This window comes from Rhinolophus ferrumequinum (genome assembly GCF_004115265.2).
Source record: "Rhinolophus ferrumequinum isolate MPI-CBG mRhiFer1 chromosome 15 unlocalized genomic scaffold, mRhiFer1_v1.p scaffold_54_arrow_ctg1_1, whole genome shotgun sequence".
In the NCBI taxonomy this organism is placed as follows: domain Eukaryota; kingdom Metazoa; phylum Chordata; class Mammalia; order Chiroptera; family Rhinolophidae; genus Rhinolophus; species Rhinolophus ferrumequinum.
The window spans coordinates 16,201,393-16,217,045 of NW_022680357.1; the positions used below are offsets into that span (position 1 = coordinate 16,201,393).

Genomic DNA, 15,653 nt, shown 5'->3' on the forward strand with positions numbered 1-15,653 from the left:
CAATAAATACAGATCGCTATCAATTTTGGTCTCTCTGTTCTTTTTCAAAATGGCCTTGTGACCCACCCAAGAAGAGGTTGATAACTTCCTGCCCTTGTCACACAGATCCTCTGATTCAAAATAAGCACTATATTTCAATCTCAAAACCTGCTGCTGTCAGCAGCAGCGTATTTTTTCATGCTCCATCAGTCACTCTCCTTTATCTGGCCTCACTGTGGAAGCATCTCCTTGCCCGGAAGTGGGTCTGATGTTTAAGTACTTCTCGTGCAACATAGAGCCTGTGAACTCGAGCCGACTACTTCATCTGGTGTTCAACCGATGCAACAGTGATCTTGCCTGTTCTTGCATGGGAGTGAAAACTGGCTTTGCTGGCAACGGAGCCATGGCTTGCCTGTATTCACTGTGGTTCCCTTCTAAGGTGGTTCTGACTGTGCCATTTCCGTCTTAATCTGTGGAGTGTGGAAACCACCTCCTCCAAGATGGAAGTCCACCTAATTGCTACTTAGCCTCTGAGTATCTTCTGTGTGCCAGAAATCTTACCTAAAGATGAATTTCAGCTGCCTAGCTTCCTTTGTAACGATGCATGTTCTAGTACACAAAAACATAATTGTCAGTTTACTTCCAAACCTTCCAGTAACATGTTTGTTTATAATAGCTTCCCCCCCCTTTTTCTCTCCAAGAATCTCCATCTTTGGTCTCTTAAAGGCGGAACCTATCTTTCCTACATCCCCTTTCAGTGAAATTTTCTTCCAACACTGACGGGCTGAAAACCATTTACCCAACAGCTAGATTTTTAAAGAGCAAAGACAGGCTTGGTGGCAAGTTTTGTCTGATGTCATCTGCTGAGCAATTTATAGGAAGGGTGCGCAGCTTCTCACCAAGCTGATCTCGGGCCGCCTCTGCCCCAGGACTCCAGCTTCTAACCAGGATTCCTGAATAATATCCTGCTCTTTCCCAATGTGCTACTGGAGGCCAATCAACTACCACATTGGTCCCAGCAGAAAGTGACCTCACGGCAAACTTAAATGGCAATCTTTGCAAAGAGGAGGACATTTTTAAAATTACAAAAATGCAATCCATTGTACGGAAACATTCTGTCCTCTGACCCTTGAGGAATGAAGCGGCCAGTCCCTGCCTCCTCAGTTTTTTGGTGCTGAAGCAGGAGTTAGATGCCTGTACTTAAAATCCAGCTGTTCTCTCAGCATCCCCCTCAGGGCCTTGCAGGATGCAATGTCACTGCTTTGGGACCCTGATCACCTTTCCACCTCACATGACTAATGATCGTACTGGAATGATAAGGCTGTTCCAACTAGCTATCCATTCTGATTTTCTTTCCCCCATGGAAAAAGAAAAAGTATTTCTTGGGGGGAAAAAGCTATTTACCTACCTACTTCGAGCTGAAGGAGGCTGGCTCTTCCTGTTTCTCTGTTGCCCCCAGGTAAGATTAGGAGAGTTGGCCGGTGGCACTTCATCCCGGGGTCACATAGATGATTTGCTGATCTTATAGTTCACAGACCTCAATCAGAATTTGATCGGTGCCCTATTCCCACGAAGAAACAAGGTTTCGAGATATGTTTATTTGATTTGTAGGTGCTTCCTGCATTCAGAAGAAATCAAAGATCCAAGTCGGAACATTTCTTCTAGTGAAGAAGCAGTGTCTTAATGTTCCCAGGCAAAACACATTAAGACTCTTAAACAGCCTTATGTCTTTTCTCAGCGATGAACGGTCCAATGGAATGTCCTGGAAGAAGCCACTTAGAGCCAAAGAGCTACATGAGAGAGTCAGCTGAGAAGTAATACATCAAGAATTTGATTTTTATCTCCCTCAGGATTCTCTTCCAGCTGGCCCTGGGAAGAGACAGTGATAAACTAGAAATTTCTTGGACATAGTTGAAGCTAATCTCATCTAAGATTCTACATCATGACAGTGCCAAGTCCTCAGCAAGGAGGCAGCATGTGGTAGTGAGAACTGCACTGGGTTCTAGAGCCAGACAGACCTCTGCTCTGCAATGCTGAAAGAATGAGGTGATCTCTGGCAAGTTACTTAATCTCCTTGAACCTCCAGAGGGAGAGACCATCATACCCAACATAGGAATAAGCAAGACATCTGAAGGGCACAACCCATGGCACATAGAAGGCATGCAACAAATACTGGTTCTCTCATGTCTCCTTTCTTCCGGAAATGTCAGCCCGTCTGCGTAGGCTGGTAGACAAGCATTTGGGTCCCGGTGCGACCACGACTAGCTGTGGACCTTTGGGCTAGCTAGTTTTCTACACCTGTTTCTGCATCTCTAAAGTGGAGAAAATGGTAATACCTACCACATGAGATGGTTGTGAGGAGTGCATTTCAAATATACCAAGAGCCTTAAAAAACAAAAGTGGCCCAAGCCTCTTTTAGCCTCTGAGAAACTGGTTCACATGGGTTTACGTTAGCCCACGTGAACCAGCTAAGCAAGAAGCAGTTAAATCTCAGTGACAGTTACAACAAAATAATAAGGAAAAAGTCACTGCAAAGGAGCTTAGCCCCACGGCTAAAGGTCTGGGTTGGAGAGTCCCACTGCAAGTGTTTAGTCCGGGCTCACCATCTGCGTAGCTGTCTGACGTGGGGGTAGTAAGTACCTTCTCTGTATCACCGTTTCTGTAGCCGTCAAGGAGGATGATAATACCCTACTTTCTAGGGCTGCTCTGAACACCTGGCTCCCAGGAGTGCGCCATCAGCATTACTGTCACCATCGTCACCACACCCTGGGACCCTCAAGAAAGGACAGCTAGGTCGTAGTGGAGAAAGAGAGGCCATTTATTTGCTGTGTTGAGACAGACATTATCAGTTATCCAGCTGGCACAGAGAGGCTACCCCTCGGTTTATCCAGTGCTTCTGGGGCCTGTCTGTCGGAAGTTCAATGGAGAGGACGTAGTTGGTGGAGTGGCCTGTGGTGGAGAGGGTTCCTCTGCGGGCACTTGTTTTATACACTGGACACACGTAAATGTTCTGGTGCTGGAACGTCGCACTTTGCCCAGGTTTCAGCCAAATGATGGGCAGTGTGTCATAGAGGATTTTGGGGAGAGACTCCCCGAGCTGCATCCTTATCCTGTCCCAACAGGCACCTTCTAAGAAGAGTCCTTTTATGTAGGCCCCATCTTTTGGGTTTCTCTTCATGACCATTTCTTGTGTGGTTACCTGGAAGACAGGAAGCTGTGAGTTTCATGACGCCATTTTCCTAAACGGGGCACCATGAAGAGGCTGCAAAAGTGCCACCTGGCTGCAATGTCTGCCTTTCCCAGGATGCATCGTGCAGGACACTGGGCTTCTGTGATAAGAGTCCTGCCTGCCATACACAGGTCAGGTATGATTTCTAGTCAGCATGCTGCCCTGAGATTCGGGAGGCATAGAGAATGCACTGAACAATCCTCATTGAACAAGCCTTTCCCTTTGGGACCTGGAGCTATACAATGAGGGGTCCGATTCAGATGCATGCTGGCAAAACAGTTGTCGGGGGAGAAATCAAGCCTCGATTTGCGGTTCTTGTCACTGTGGTGTAGAGACTCCCACCATGGTCAATTTCAGGCTCTCAGCTATTTAACAAGTAGCTGCACCTGCTGAGTTGGTGTGAGCCAGATGCAGCACACCACTATCTAGATTCCCAGGTGGTAAACTCAAATTCCTTTCGGTAAGTGCAGAAAATGGTCTAGGTGTAGGAGAATAGGCAGTGGTGGGGATGATGCTGAACCAGAGAGCACAGGCTCCGTTTAAAATCATTCAAACTCTAATCTTTTGGTTATTGAGAATGGAATGTTCTTCCCATTTCCACTTCTAAGGACTTATTGCTAGAATAGGAAAAGGCTATCGATTTGTATGTAGTTAACCAGTCACCTTACAAATTCCATGAATTCTGATAGATACTTTTTTTAGGGTCTCTTGGGATTTCTAGGTATACAATCATTTCAACATCTTTTGATGTCTCTCATCTTTTGATGTTGAAATGAAAAGATGATTTTATCTTTTTTCCAATGTTTATCCGTTATTTTGTTTCATTACTGCATGAACTTTGGCTTCACGTTATCTTCACAGGCCCATCAAGTTAAGTTTATTCATAAACTAAATGGAGACCAAGGGCAACCAGTTTGTGACCTCTGGACTAGCTGATCTCAAAGGCTCTTTCCACAGAACTTAAAATTCTATAATGCTCTATGTAACAGTCCATCTTACTCCTTTCTCGCCATTGGGTATGGGTGATACCTGATGACTGGCAATTCCTTTAACCTCACTCCAACCAAAGGCCTACCCAAGACCAATAACATCCTTCAAAGTGCAGAGACCATCACGATGAATCGGCAGCATGAGGATGCTTTCATTTCTCGGGTATGATGGTGGCAGGTTTTCCTCTGCAAAGAGTCCTTTTTATATACACAGAGACAAAGCCTTGGGAATCCTCTGATTCCGTCAGGGATAACGTTTGGAGCCACCTTAAGTCATGCTAAAACTTCATGTGGACCATCTCAGAAGCATTTGGGCCCCGTGTTTGGCCTAACAAGGAAATGGGCAACACTGCTTTCTCTGGCTGACCCCCTGAGCTGGCCTAACCCGAAGTCCTCCTACCTCAAACTCAAATCCGATGTGGTCGATGGGGATGGTATATTTCCGGGCATAATTCTGAGAGACACCCGTCAAAAAAGACTGTGTGAAGTAGAATCCGGAGATCCAAAAGACCACAGGGGGTCCATTGTCAATCCATTCCTGAACAGCCACAGAAATAGAAATTCAAAATCAACAAAACATCAAAGATAGTTCAAGGGTGGGTAATGTAAATGAGTCCCATTAAGAAATAGGCTTTTTCTCATTCTTGGTTTCACTATTTTCCCACTTTTGTAATGAAGGTACAAAGAAATATATGTCTGCTTTATGAAAAGCATAGGTGCAAGCTGGTGTCAGGGATACAACAGAGAGCAGTGGAGAATAGGTGCCGAGTCTGGACTGAGCGATAAATGCTCGCCTCCAGCAAGCAAGAGTGCAGGCCCATGGATTCCCTTTTTTTCTTTTTTAAACAGGACAAACATCTTGATTTTTATGTGTAATAATCCAATGTTTACGGGCTAGCTCAGAACTCTTTAAGTTACCAGGTAGCCAAACCGAATAGATCTTTTAGCCACGTCTGGCCCGTAAGCCACCAGTTTGTGACATTTCCAGTAGTTCCTCCCCTGGCCTCTAGAGGCCATAATCTTTGCCAGAACTTGGAAAGTCTCCTTTCCTGCCCTCAACTCTGGGTGCTGCGTGGCTCCCGCCTCTACTCCCTCTGCCTCTAGTCTGTCATTTCTATATCCCTCTGCCTCCCCACCTGACTGAGCATGCCAGGTGTCCAGTTCCCCGACTCCCAGGTACCTGGAAGAAGGCCAGGCGGGCCAGCAGGTCAGCCACGTAGCCCCCGAGGGGCTTCAGCGACGGGTAGGACTTGGACATCCACATGGCTGGCACTTTACCCATAAGCATGCTACGGAAGACGTCCTCCAGCTCGGAGGACATCAGGACCTGCCCTTTAATGGCTCGGCCAAGATTGATGAGGCTCCCGTGAACCACTTCGGTCAGCCTGGAAGAACAAAGGGGCCGGTTCAGCCTGCTCTCCAGGGGCCTCATCCTACCCAAGCACAATGACTCCAGGTCTCTCTTAACTTCCCCTCCTTTCAAAGGTCAAACAATGTGCATTCATGGTAGAACACTTAGAGAGATGAGAAAGAAATTAAATACCCATTATCTCACCACCTAAAGATAGCTTTGATGGATATATGGGGTCGGACAATTAAGTTTGCGAACTTTCCACCATGCATTTACATGGTGGAAAGTTTGCGAACTTAGTTGTCTGACCTTCGTATATCTTTCCAGATTTTTCTGTAGGGAAACACAAATTATTTTTAAATGGGATCGCACTATATTACTTTTCTGTAATCTGTTTTTCTCTCTTAGCATATAGGGATCTTCTTCCCAATCCAGGAGACTTAAATTGTCCTTTTTAATGACTGCAAGGTGTTCGATTTAACTATTCCCCTCCTGCTGAAATTTATTCTTTCTAGCTTGTTGTCACTGTAAACAACATCGCTAGAAACATCCATTCATATCAATCTTTGTGGAAATGAATAAAGATTTTCTTAGAAAATTTTTAGGTCAGAGGGTAATGCAATCTTGAGGGTTTTGAACCATATTGCCAAAGTCGTTCTTTTCATAGACTAGGAGGTGTATTCCTGAGAAAAGGCAGCTGAAGGACAGCCTGGGAGATGCCAAGATCACCTGCCTCCCGTTCTGGCCTCTTGGCTATGAGGCCTGACCAAGCCCAGAGGGAATGCACTTGAGATGCCAAAGAATCTGCCACCAGACAGAGCTTGTCATCTCCAAAGATTTATGAAATCCCAAATGGACACGACAGTGATCAAATGCAGGAAGAGATTCCGATGTGTAACCACTGAACAGTCATACTATTAACAAGACAAATTTAAGGTTCAGACGTTTGGTGCGTGTGCTTCGCTGAGGAGTCATGGGCAAAGCTACCATCTGAGGGATTGTCCCACAGGCTTCTAATGATTACACCTAAATACCTACTTGCAAAAGTTTTCTTTCTATTCTTACTACTAGGAGCTCTGCTAGTTTCAGTGTTTTCAGTACCCAAGGAAGGAACATCGGCCCCAGAAGACACAACAATGGTTCCCTGAATTGGAAGCTGAGGTGTCACCTAGTCATTTGGGGGCTTCTCATAACACTGGGTGAAGAGGCCAAAAAAATGTAGTGGGGAGGAGTGTTGCCTGTTGTGATTAATCCAACCATCATCGGAAAATAAGATTCTGTTACCCTGTTCACTTGCATTACAATGGCCAGTGGTAAAGGCTAGTGAAGGTCCCCACAACCACCAGGAAGAGCTCCAGTGATGTCAGGAAGGAATGGAAGCCATTATGCCTGGTGTCGGAGGAACAAGGACGACATCCCATCCCACCAAGTGTCTAACTCACAGCAGTGCTGCCGAATCGTGGCTCACAGCTGATACTTTGCTTGGTCCCCATACAGCCAACAGCCTATTAACTCTAGAAATCCTTAGAGGACATTGTTCCAGTTTCCCAGCACTCCTGACTCACAGAGTCACTAAAACTGAGCAATGGCCAATGAGGCAAACAGAGAGAGCAGGGCACAGAGAATCTGGAACTGAGAGAAACTTCTACTTGGAGCAGTAAGAACCTGGCACTGGGAGCAGTGAGAACCTGACACAGGGAGCAGTAAGAACTTGGCACTTGGAGCAGTGAGAACCTGGTACTTGGAAGCTATGAGAACCCGGCACTGGGAGCAGTGAGAACCCGGCACTGGGAGCAGTGAGAAACCTGGCACTGGGAGCAGTGAGAACCCGGTACTGGGAGCAGTGAGAAGCCGGCACTGGGAGCAGTGAGAAGCCGGCACTGGGAGCAGTGAGAAGCCGGCACTGGGAGCAGTGAGAAGCCGGCACTGGGAGCAGTGAGAAGCCGGCACTGGGAGCAGTGAGAAACCTGCCAATGGGAGCAGTGAGAACCCGGCACTGGGAGCAGTGAGAAGCTGGCACTGGGAGCAGTGAGAAACCTGGCACTGGGAGCAGTGAGAACCCGGCACTGGGAGCAGTGAGAACCTGGACTTGGAAGCAGTGAGAACCTGGCACTGGGAGCAGTGAGAAGCTGGCACTGGGAGCAGTGAGAAGCTGGCACTGGGAGCAGTGAGAAGCTGGCACTTGGAAGCAGTGAGAAGCTGGCACTGGGAGCAGTGAGAAGCTGGCACTGGGAGCAGTGAGAAGCTGGCACTGGGAGCAGTGAGAAGCTGGCACTTGGAAGCAGACACGATGAGCTGCATCACCTGGCCTACATGGCCTGTGGGAGCCCTTTGGGTTCTATTTACAAGCCAGTGAAGATGACCCTGCTGGGCTCTATTCTACAGTAACTGGAGAAGGGAGGAGGGAGCCCCACGGCCAGCCTGTAACACCCCTTCCCCACTTCTGGGATGAACTTCTCTCCTCCCCTTGTTACGTTCACCCTGATTTCACATACTGGTCAAGGAAGGACACAGCCTCTGGAATCAGACAGCCTGGGTGCAAACTCAGTGCTGCCACTGAATGACCATGTGACCCTACACAGGTTACTCAGCCTTTTAGGGCCTCAGTTTTCTCATCTGTAAAATGGTGGTGGAGGGATTACGAACTGTGCGTATTTCGAGACCACTGGGTGGTTGGAGGCAAACACACGCACGGTGCTTGGAGCCACATCGGCCACCAAGCAGCAAGAGCTCCATCAAAGCGGCTTGAATGGCTCCTTCTGCTATTAGCCTGCGCTTGGTGGTGGTTTTTACCTGCCTCTGCAGATGTCACATGATTGAGTGGCACACAATGAACAGGACTGAGCGCTGGACCAGCACACAACCCGCCCCCCCACGATGGGTGGGGCACACCGCTTCCTCTGCAGAGCAACCCCTTATTAAGTGCCCCTCTCAGCCACGGCCCGCCGAGCCCCCCTGCCCCAACTCCCAGGACCTGGCTCACCTGTTGAACCTGATGAGCTCCTGCCTCAGGACGGTGTTCATGGATTCCTCATAGATCACAGGGTACAGCTTCATAACCATGTCCAGATCAAAGTCCTTGGGGAGCTTGGAGAGTATGTCCTGGGCCAGCTCCTCAATCACTTCCTTCAAGGGCAGCAGAGAAGCAAATGAGGACAAGCCTGTGGTCTCTGGCTTCGGGTGCACCTGACAGTCAGCACTCGTCTTTTTAAACACCTTCTGTTGGACCTTACCGGGCACGCTCCTACGGAAGCCAGTTCTGCAGGTGAAGAGGTGGGGCATGGACGCAACCCCCCCGCCAAGCCTCGGGCAGGACATCACCCTTTGGCCCAGAAAGTCAAAAGCGGAGCCCTGCTCTCACACCTGGAGAAAAGGCCTGGGGCCAGGCAGGGCATTCCTGCCTTCAAGGTCACCCCTGGGTGACAATCTCCCACAGCTCTGTCTCACAGCTGGCCCGAGGACCAGCTCCTGGACCAATGGAGCTCTCGCTCAGTGCCAGTGACAGGACACCTGGGAAGGCAGGGAGCCATTCTTCAGCCTGGGGCAGCGGGGTCAGCCCAGCAGGGAGGGGACAGGCCCAGCAGAACAAGGAACGGGGCCTGGGAGAGGGCTCTGCCATCCTGTGGCTCTGGAGGCTGGAATGTCCACTCCTTTCCCACTTCCCACTGGGACGGGGAGTTCCACCCCGAAGTTGAGACACCCCAACCAGGCTGGTTTGCCTTCATACCTATTACTACTTCTGGCACCATGAGCCACATCAAGAAAGCAAGAATGCAAAACCCACAGCTGAGAGGGGCCGAACATGGGCGAACTGGGTAGATGGAGAAGGGAAGGGAAGGATGGGAGAGAAGAGGGTGTGGTGGAGTCGGGATGGTGCTTCTGCGTCTGGTTCTACCCCCGAGTCTGCGGGCCTTAAAGCGAGTCCCTTCCTCTCGCAGGGTTCTTTTCACCCTCATCCGTAGACGAGGAGGGTGGGTTTGTCAGCGCTTCACAAAGCATGAGGCACCCAACACGATTCCAGGTGCTTCCAGGACGTGAAGCAAATAACGCTGAACCACATGGCAAGAGCGTCACCCTCTTCTCAAGTTTCAGCCACCTTTCTCTCTTCACTCCCGTCCAGGACAAAGTCTGAGGTCAATGCTAGCTGAACACCGTGAGACACCTGCTTTCACAGGACACCAGCAAGGACTCAGTGACCATCTGGGGAGAACCTAGGAAACGCTTGGCTTTCGTTTTCTTTCTGTGGCGTCATGATTTGATGGAACTGGTACTGGGTTTCCTTTGACGGTAACGGCGGGTTTTTGAAATCAATGATTTTAAAGCAAAACAGAATTGGTCTTAAATCTTATGTAAGTGGAGTATAGATGATATACAGGTTACAAAGGAACCACTGATGTCTTGGAAACACTGGGCTCTTCCAGCTCTGTATCTGAGGATGCTCCCAGTGAGACCAGAGCACGCGCCCTCCCGCAGGGGCCAGCCAGGCCTCCCCTTTCTGCCTCTTGGTCATCACACACAACCTGCGTGCCCCCCAGAGAGCATACTGTCTGGGAAATGGAATGCCAGCCCGGTTACCTGAGGAGACTTGCCACTCTCTCCCGATTGTCTGGGCAGGGTCAGCAGCACCCCCTGAAACAGCTGGTTGGTTTCCTGGTTGTCTTTGGTGATGTCGGCATTTTCATGGAGGCCAAACACTTCTGGGTGGGCTGTCACGGGGAGGTTCCTGAGATAGTCGATATAGGACTGGAAAGGAAATCTTCAGGTGACACAAATGTGGGTTCCCTGGAATCCTACAGGTCACCCAGGCCAGACCTGACTTGAGCAAGTGTCACACTGGATCAGGAGCAGGGGACAGACAGACAGACAGACAGAGACACACACACACACACACACACACACACACACAGAGACACACACGGTGAACACGTCCCAAGTTCTGCATTTTCTGGCTTTGAAGTCAGACAGAATTGGGTTTGGGCCCAGCCTCAACACAAACTAACTCTCTAACCTTGAACCTGAAACCCCAGTTTTCTAGTCTGTCAATGGAAAGACACATGAGGGTATAAAGGAGTTCGGCCTTGGCATAGAACAGGGGACGTAATAAATAAAGCCCCTTTTCCTCCTTCCTTCAGATTTCGTATTTTCTTCTTTCCTTTCTCTTTCTCCCATCCAGTTTTCCGGTCCCCCCTTTTTTGCCACCTTCTGAACCTTTGTTTGCAAGTAGCAATGTCCAGCCTGTTCACTGGGCTTCATCTTCACTTCCCTTCCCACCCCAAATGGACCCCATATTTTAGAAGACCTTGTTTCCAAACACATCGCATTCGTTAGACAATAATGATGTCTCACTCGTAGGCGCTATGGAATTCTGGAAATAGCTTACCGTCCCAAGGCTACCCCTGGGCACTGTTTGGCTCTGCTGCAGCCTCTGGCCACTTGGAGGCAGCCGAGCCCCCCCCCCACACACACACACAGGGCCCTCTCCCTCCCTGCCCCTCACCTGGTAGGAGCCGTGGGGAGGGATGTAGTAAGTGTCTCCGGGAGCGACACAGTAATGGTCCTGCTCGATTTCCTTACAGTAGAACGTGGAGAGAAGGGATAGCAGGAGACGCCTGTCTTTGTCATCGGTCACTCTGCCTCCGTAATTACACTCCCCTGGGGGCAACAGGCCCAGGAAGAAGTTGAGCCCAGGGAAGGTCATAATGAACTTGGTCATTAATCTCAACCAGAAGGTTCTGGGAGCCAAGGAGCTGCCTGAACAGGGCGGGTCTGAGCTGCAGGCAGTTTGGTCGGGAGACCGACCCCAGACTGTACTGTGTGTGGCGACGATGCGAGCATGGCTTACCCCTCTGGAGATGGACTTTCATTCAGCACAACTACATCACGGCACTTACGCAGTGGGGGTCACCTGGGGTTTGTGTTGGGGGACACTACGCTGAGTGAAGGTCTGTCTGACCTTCTGCGCTGCACTTAATCCCTGGGAAGCGGGGTTTCTCCGTCTCGGCACCGTTCACGGGTTGGGCTGCCGCGTTCTGTGCTGTTGGCCTGTCCTAGGTGCTGTAGGGTGTTGAGCACCAGCCCTGCCTGCACTCAGTAGAACCCTCATTTAGTCGTGACAACCAAAAATGTCTGCAGACATTGCCAAGTGCCCCCTGGGGGGCAAACTCACCGTGGCGACAACTGCTGCTCTTAAGCCTCAGTCTCATCAGCTGGAAAATGGGCTTACAACATGGAGCTCATAGAACGCTGTGAGGCTCAATGTGCTCACTGCGTCGTGGATGAAAAGGGGTCCCACAGAAGTAACCTCCCAGGGAGACCCGAGCATAAATTCCCTGCCGGGTAGGTCAGGGTGGGGAGTCACCCCCCCAGGCCTGTAACTTCTTTAGTGAGAGGCTTATCTTTGCCGTAAGCAGCCCTGTCCATTGTTTCTGTGCATCTCGTTAACACACCTTTGACATAAGTGGGACCACCCTTGAAAGAACACCTGATCTTGTTAACTACCCTGTAGTCCAATCCCCGCCTTGCTTTCTCCCACCTCCATATCATCTTTCTTAATTTCCCTTCTGAATTCCAAATGCATAAAAGAAGCTGCAAACTGTTATTCTGAGAAGCATTCTCAGGCTGCTGAGATCTTGTTTCCAGGCATATCCTCTCTTGGCTCAAATAAATTCATATAAAAATTTTCTACAGGGTTGGACGCTTCTTACGTCAACAATGTATGTAAAGCGCCTGCCATGTGACGGGGCAGAGGGTCCAGACAAACCCTTAACATATGGAGCTCAGGATGGAACTTGTGTGCAATCTGGAAGATGCTGGGTTTTCCCTCTGACTTCTGAACATGGTATTGCATTCCGTTGGCACATCTCTATTTTGTCCTTGAGGGCAGTGACCAACTCCATTAAATGTTGGATTCTGCTTATTGGGTTGCTTGACATAAAGCAGCAGGTTTTCTTTTCACCTTAGGGTCCCTCTCCTTCCTCCCTCCCACAGCCTACCTCCTTTCTTCTCCCACTTATAAAACTCCTACTCATCCCTCAAAACCCATCTTTATGCCTTCAGGAGGTTTTCCATGATTATCCCCTGCCCCATCCCTGAGATTTCATCATTGGGCTGCCTTTCTACTTTATAAGTGTTTCTCTTGTTGAATTTATCACTGTATTGTCATTTAAAAAAAAAAATCTCTCTCCTTGTAAAGCACTTGAGAGTAGGGATTATACCTTAATTTTGTTGTTATTTTTTACAAAATCCAGCATGGTGAGAGGCATTAGAGAGAGCTCAAAGAATGAGTGAGCAAATGAATGACTGGAGATAGGAGAGGAGCAGGCACGGGCGGGGGGCGGGGGGAGGTCTGACACTGGAGGTTCCCAGCTGCACAGGCCCCTCCCATACGTACCTGTCAGGTAGGTCAGAGCATCGAACGGCACCTCCTTGTACTCATTCAGAAACATCTGGATCTGCCGCATACTGATCCGCAAGTCGGATTCATTGAATTCATAAGGAATATTCCAACCTGCATGAGGCAGAGAAAAATGAGAGGCTTCATTCAGGGCCGAGAGCTCTGGGTTTCCACTCGGACATGGAGCGGGTGGGGTTAAGATCAAGATCAGCCCCATGAATCAAGCACCAGGCCAAGTATTCGCCTTGACATTCCGCCCGAGAAAACATCCATTCCAAAACCAGTTTCCTTATGGAGCTCCCCATTTGTTAAGGAAGATGTTAACATCCTGGGATTTGTGGAATGAGAATTATTCACCCTGACTGGAAATCTGTGGCAATGCACAGAGCTCCAAAAACAGCACCAAAAAAGCAGAGCGAGAAAGCAGTATCTATGGCTGGGCGGCAGAACCAAGGTAGCTTTGAGAATTCCCCTCCTCGTGGCCATGGGAGAACTGGGTGGCTGGCCTTGAAGAAAGTCCCTCTTGTATTTACAAGGGTATAATGAGACATGCCCAGTGGGGCTGGACCGGTGACACAAGCAAGTGAGCTGGGCCTGGAAAAGAAAGAAGGGATGGTGGGACCTGTGCTTGTCAATGGAGACGTTTCACGTCCTCCTAAACATTCACATTCAAAGGGAAAAGATAAAAAGTACTAAAATTTGTGTTCTGGCAAACAAAACACAACGGGGCAGCTGGCTGCGAGCCGAACTGTTGCATGGCTTTTTGGAGACCTGGCACGGTGGGAGGACGTGGTGTGTGAACGACAGATGCAAAGTGAGTGCCAGCCTTGGCTGCGTGGTCCCTGCACCCCACAGTGGAAGGGTCCGCTGGTCTGGGGGATGAACTGGGACCAAGGTGTGTAGGTAGAAGGAAAGGAAGAAGATGCCAGAATCCACAAGAGGACAATTGCCTCCTTCTCTAACCCAAAAGCATGGCTGACAGCACCGAGGTGGGTCATTTCAAGGCTGCTGAACAGAATCCAAGGCAGTTTGTGGGTGAGACAGGTAATCCAACCTTAAACCACGATAATACGGGACCTGTTTTTGGCAGTTCGAGGATCTGCTGTAACGAAGAGTACTAGGTTAGTATTAAGTTAGGCCATGGTTGGTACGTTAGTAAAGTAACATATTTTTCTATTGTTAAGAAGAAGCACAGACATATGTCCCAGCTATAGTTCTTTCACTGTTGTGCACATGTAAAAGAGAGCTACCTAGAATGTTATAAAGTACCTGGTGACACTCCCTGGAGAATGGCTGTTGTGCCTGAAATAGTCCAAGATGCCAAAGGGAAGTAAGGGCCTACCAGCTTCTCAGTATCACTTCGGTAGTCAGGGGACCTCTGATTTTGGAGCAATACCTCTTTCCCTGACATGGACGTTGACCTGCTCATAGGGTTGCCAGATTTATCAAATAAAAATACCGGACACGCGGTGAAATTTTCATTTCAGATAAACAACAAATCATGTATGTATGCTTATGTATACATATGTCCCAAATGTCACACGGAACATACTTACACCGTATTTTACTGGCAACCCCATCCGAGGACCAACTCGAGCACACACCTGCATCCGTCTGTGATCGTCCCCAGGGGTCCCCCAGGGATCGTACCTAGGGGTCCAAAGTTCCTCCTCTCTTGAACGATGGCGTGGAAGAAGCAAAGGCCAAACAGCAACTTCTGCCACATCACCGCCTTTGTGCAGCTTTGGAAGAACATGGAGTCCGAGATGGGGTCATTGAGGTAGGAGCGCAGAAGGTTGGCACGGAGCCCTTTGGGGGGCTCGTTGGTCATTTTGATCCCATTCTGGAGGACGCTGACAGGAAACTTCTCTGATGGATAGCTGGTTAGCCAGAGTCTGGAAGAACAACAGACCTAACTAGAGCAACGCAACAAGTTAAATTTAAAAAACAGGAAAAAAAATTAAAGCCACCATTCGTTAAGCACTACTAGAGGGCAAACCCCGTGCTAAGAGATTAAGGTCCCTTCATTTACTTTCATCCTCACAGCCACTCTATGTGGAGGGGTTGGCTGTCCTCGTCACCAGGGAGGAAACGGGTATGGAGACGTCAAGGGGGGGTTTTCACTTAGAAGCAAGTGAACTGAGAGGTGAACTCGGGGACCCTGCCTCCAAGGCTGCTGTCCGAGTCACCACGGGACTTCCTGAGCACCTGTTACGGTCAAGTCCTACATCCAGTACCCCAGGAAGGGCCGAAGCGAGCAGAGCATTGTTCTGCTCTGTAGCACCCAGAAACTTTTGTAGCACCCAGAGACTCACAGCCTTGCTGCTAGGGGAGGAAACAGGGCTGGAGAAGCACACAGAATGCAACACAGAGCACAAGGCATTACACAATCGAGACTGAAGGGAGGGAAGGAAATAATGGCTGTTGGGGTCCATGGGAAGACAGGTTTCCATGCGTTGGGCAGAGCAAAGTCTGCCAACTATGGTCAGAGCCTGTTTTTGTAAATAAAGTTTTATTGGAACCTGGCTCTGCCCCTTCACTGACATATTATTGATGGCTGCTTTCATGCAGAGTTGAATAGTTGCAACAGAGAAAACATGGCCCACAAAGCCTAAAACATATACTATCCTTCTTCACAGACAAAGTTTGCTCTTCACAGACAAAGTTTGCTGACCTCTGGCACAGAGGAAATGGCATTTGAAATGGCATTTG

At 49.1% G+C, this 15,653-nt stretch overlaps 1 protein-coding gene across 5 annotated transcripts in view; it reads right to left on the reverse strand.

The window, feature by feature from the left end:
* Positions 1-1,407: 1,407 nt before the first annotated feature.
* The window catches only part of DNAH3 (dynein axonemal heavy chain 3), a 121,555-nt gene continuing 107,309 nt past the window's right edge, over positions 1,408-15,653 (reverse strand). For 4 of the 5 annotated variants that reach the window (XM_033102055.1, XM_033102054.1, XM_033102053.1 and 1 more), the window contains 9 exons: positions 14,592-14,836; positions 12,939-13,055; positions 11,046-11,200; positions 10,124-10,291; positions 8,532-8,674; positions 5,378-5,582; positions 4,598-4,735; positions 2,620-3,178; positions 1,408-1,848 (listed from right to left, as the gene is read on the reverse strand). In XM_033102055.1, the coding sequence (XP_032957946.1) occupies positions 2,825-3,178; positions 4,598-4,735; positions 5,378-5,582; positions 8,532-8,674; positions 10,124-10,291; positions 11,046-11,200; positions 12,939-13,055; positions 14,592-14,836 (1,525 nt within the window). In that variant the 3' untranslated portion in view covers positions 1,408-1,848; positions 2,620-2,824. The remainder of the gene's footprint in view (positions 1,849-2,619; positions 3,179-4,597; positions 4,736-5,377; positions 5,583-8,531; positions 8,675-10,123; positions 10,292-11,045; positions 11,201-12,938; positions 13,056-14,591; positions 14,837-15,653) is intronic. The other variant, XM_033102056.1, reaches the window with a different exon arrangement.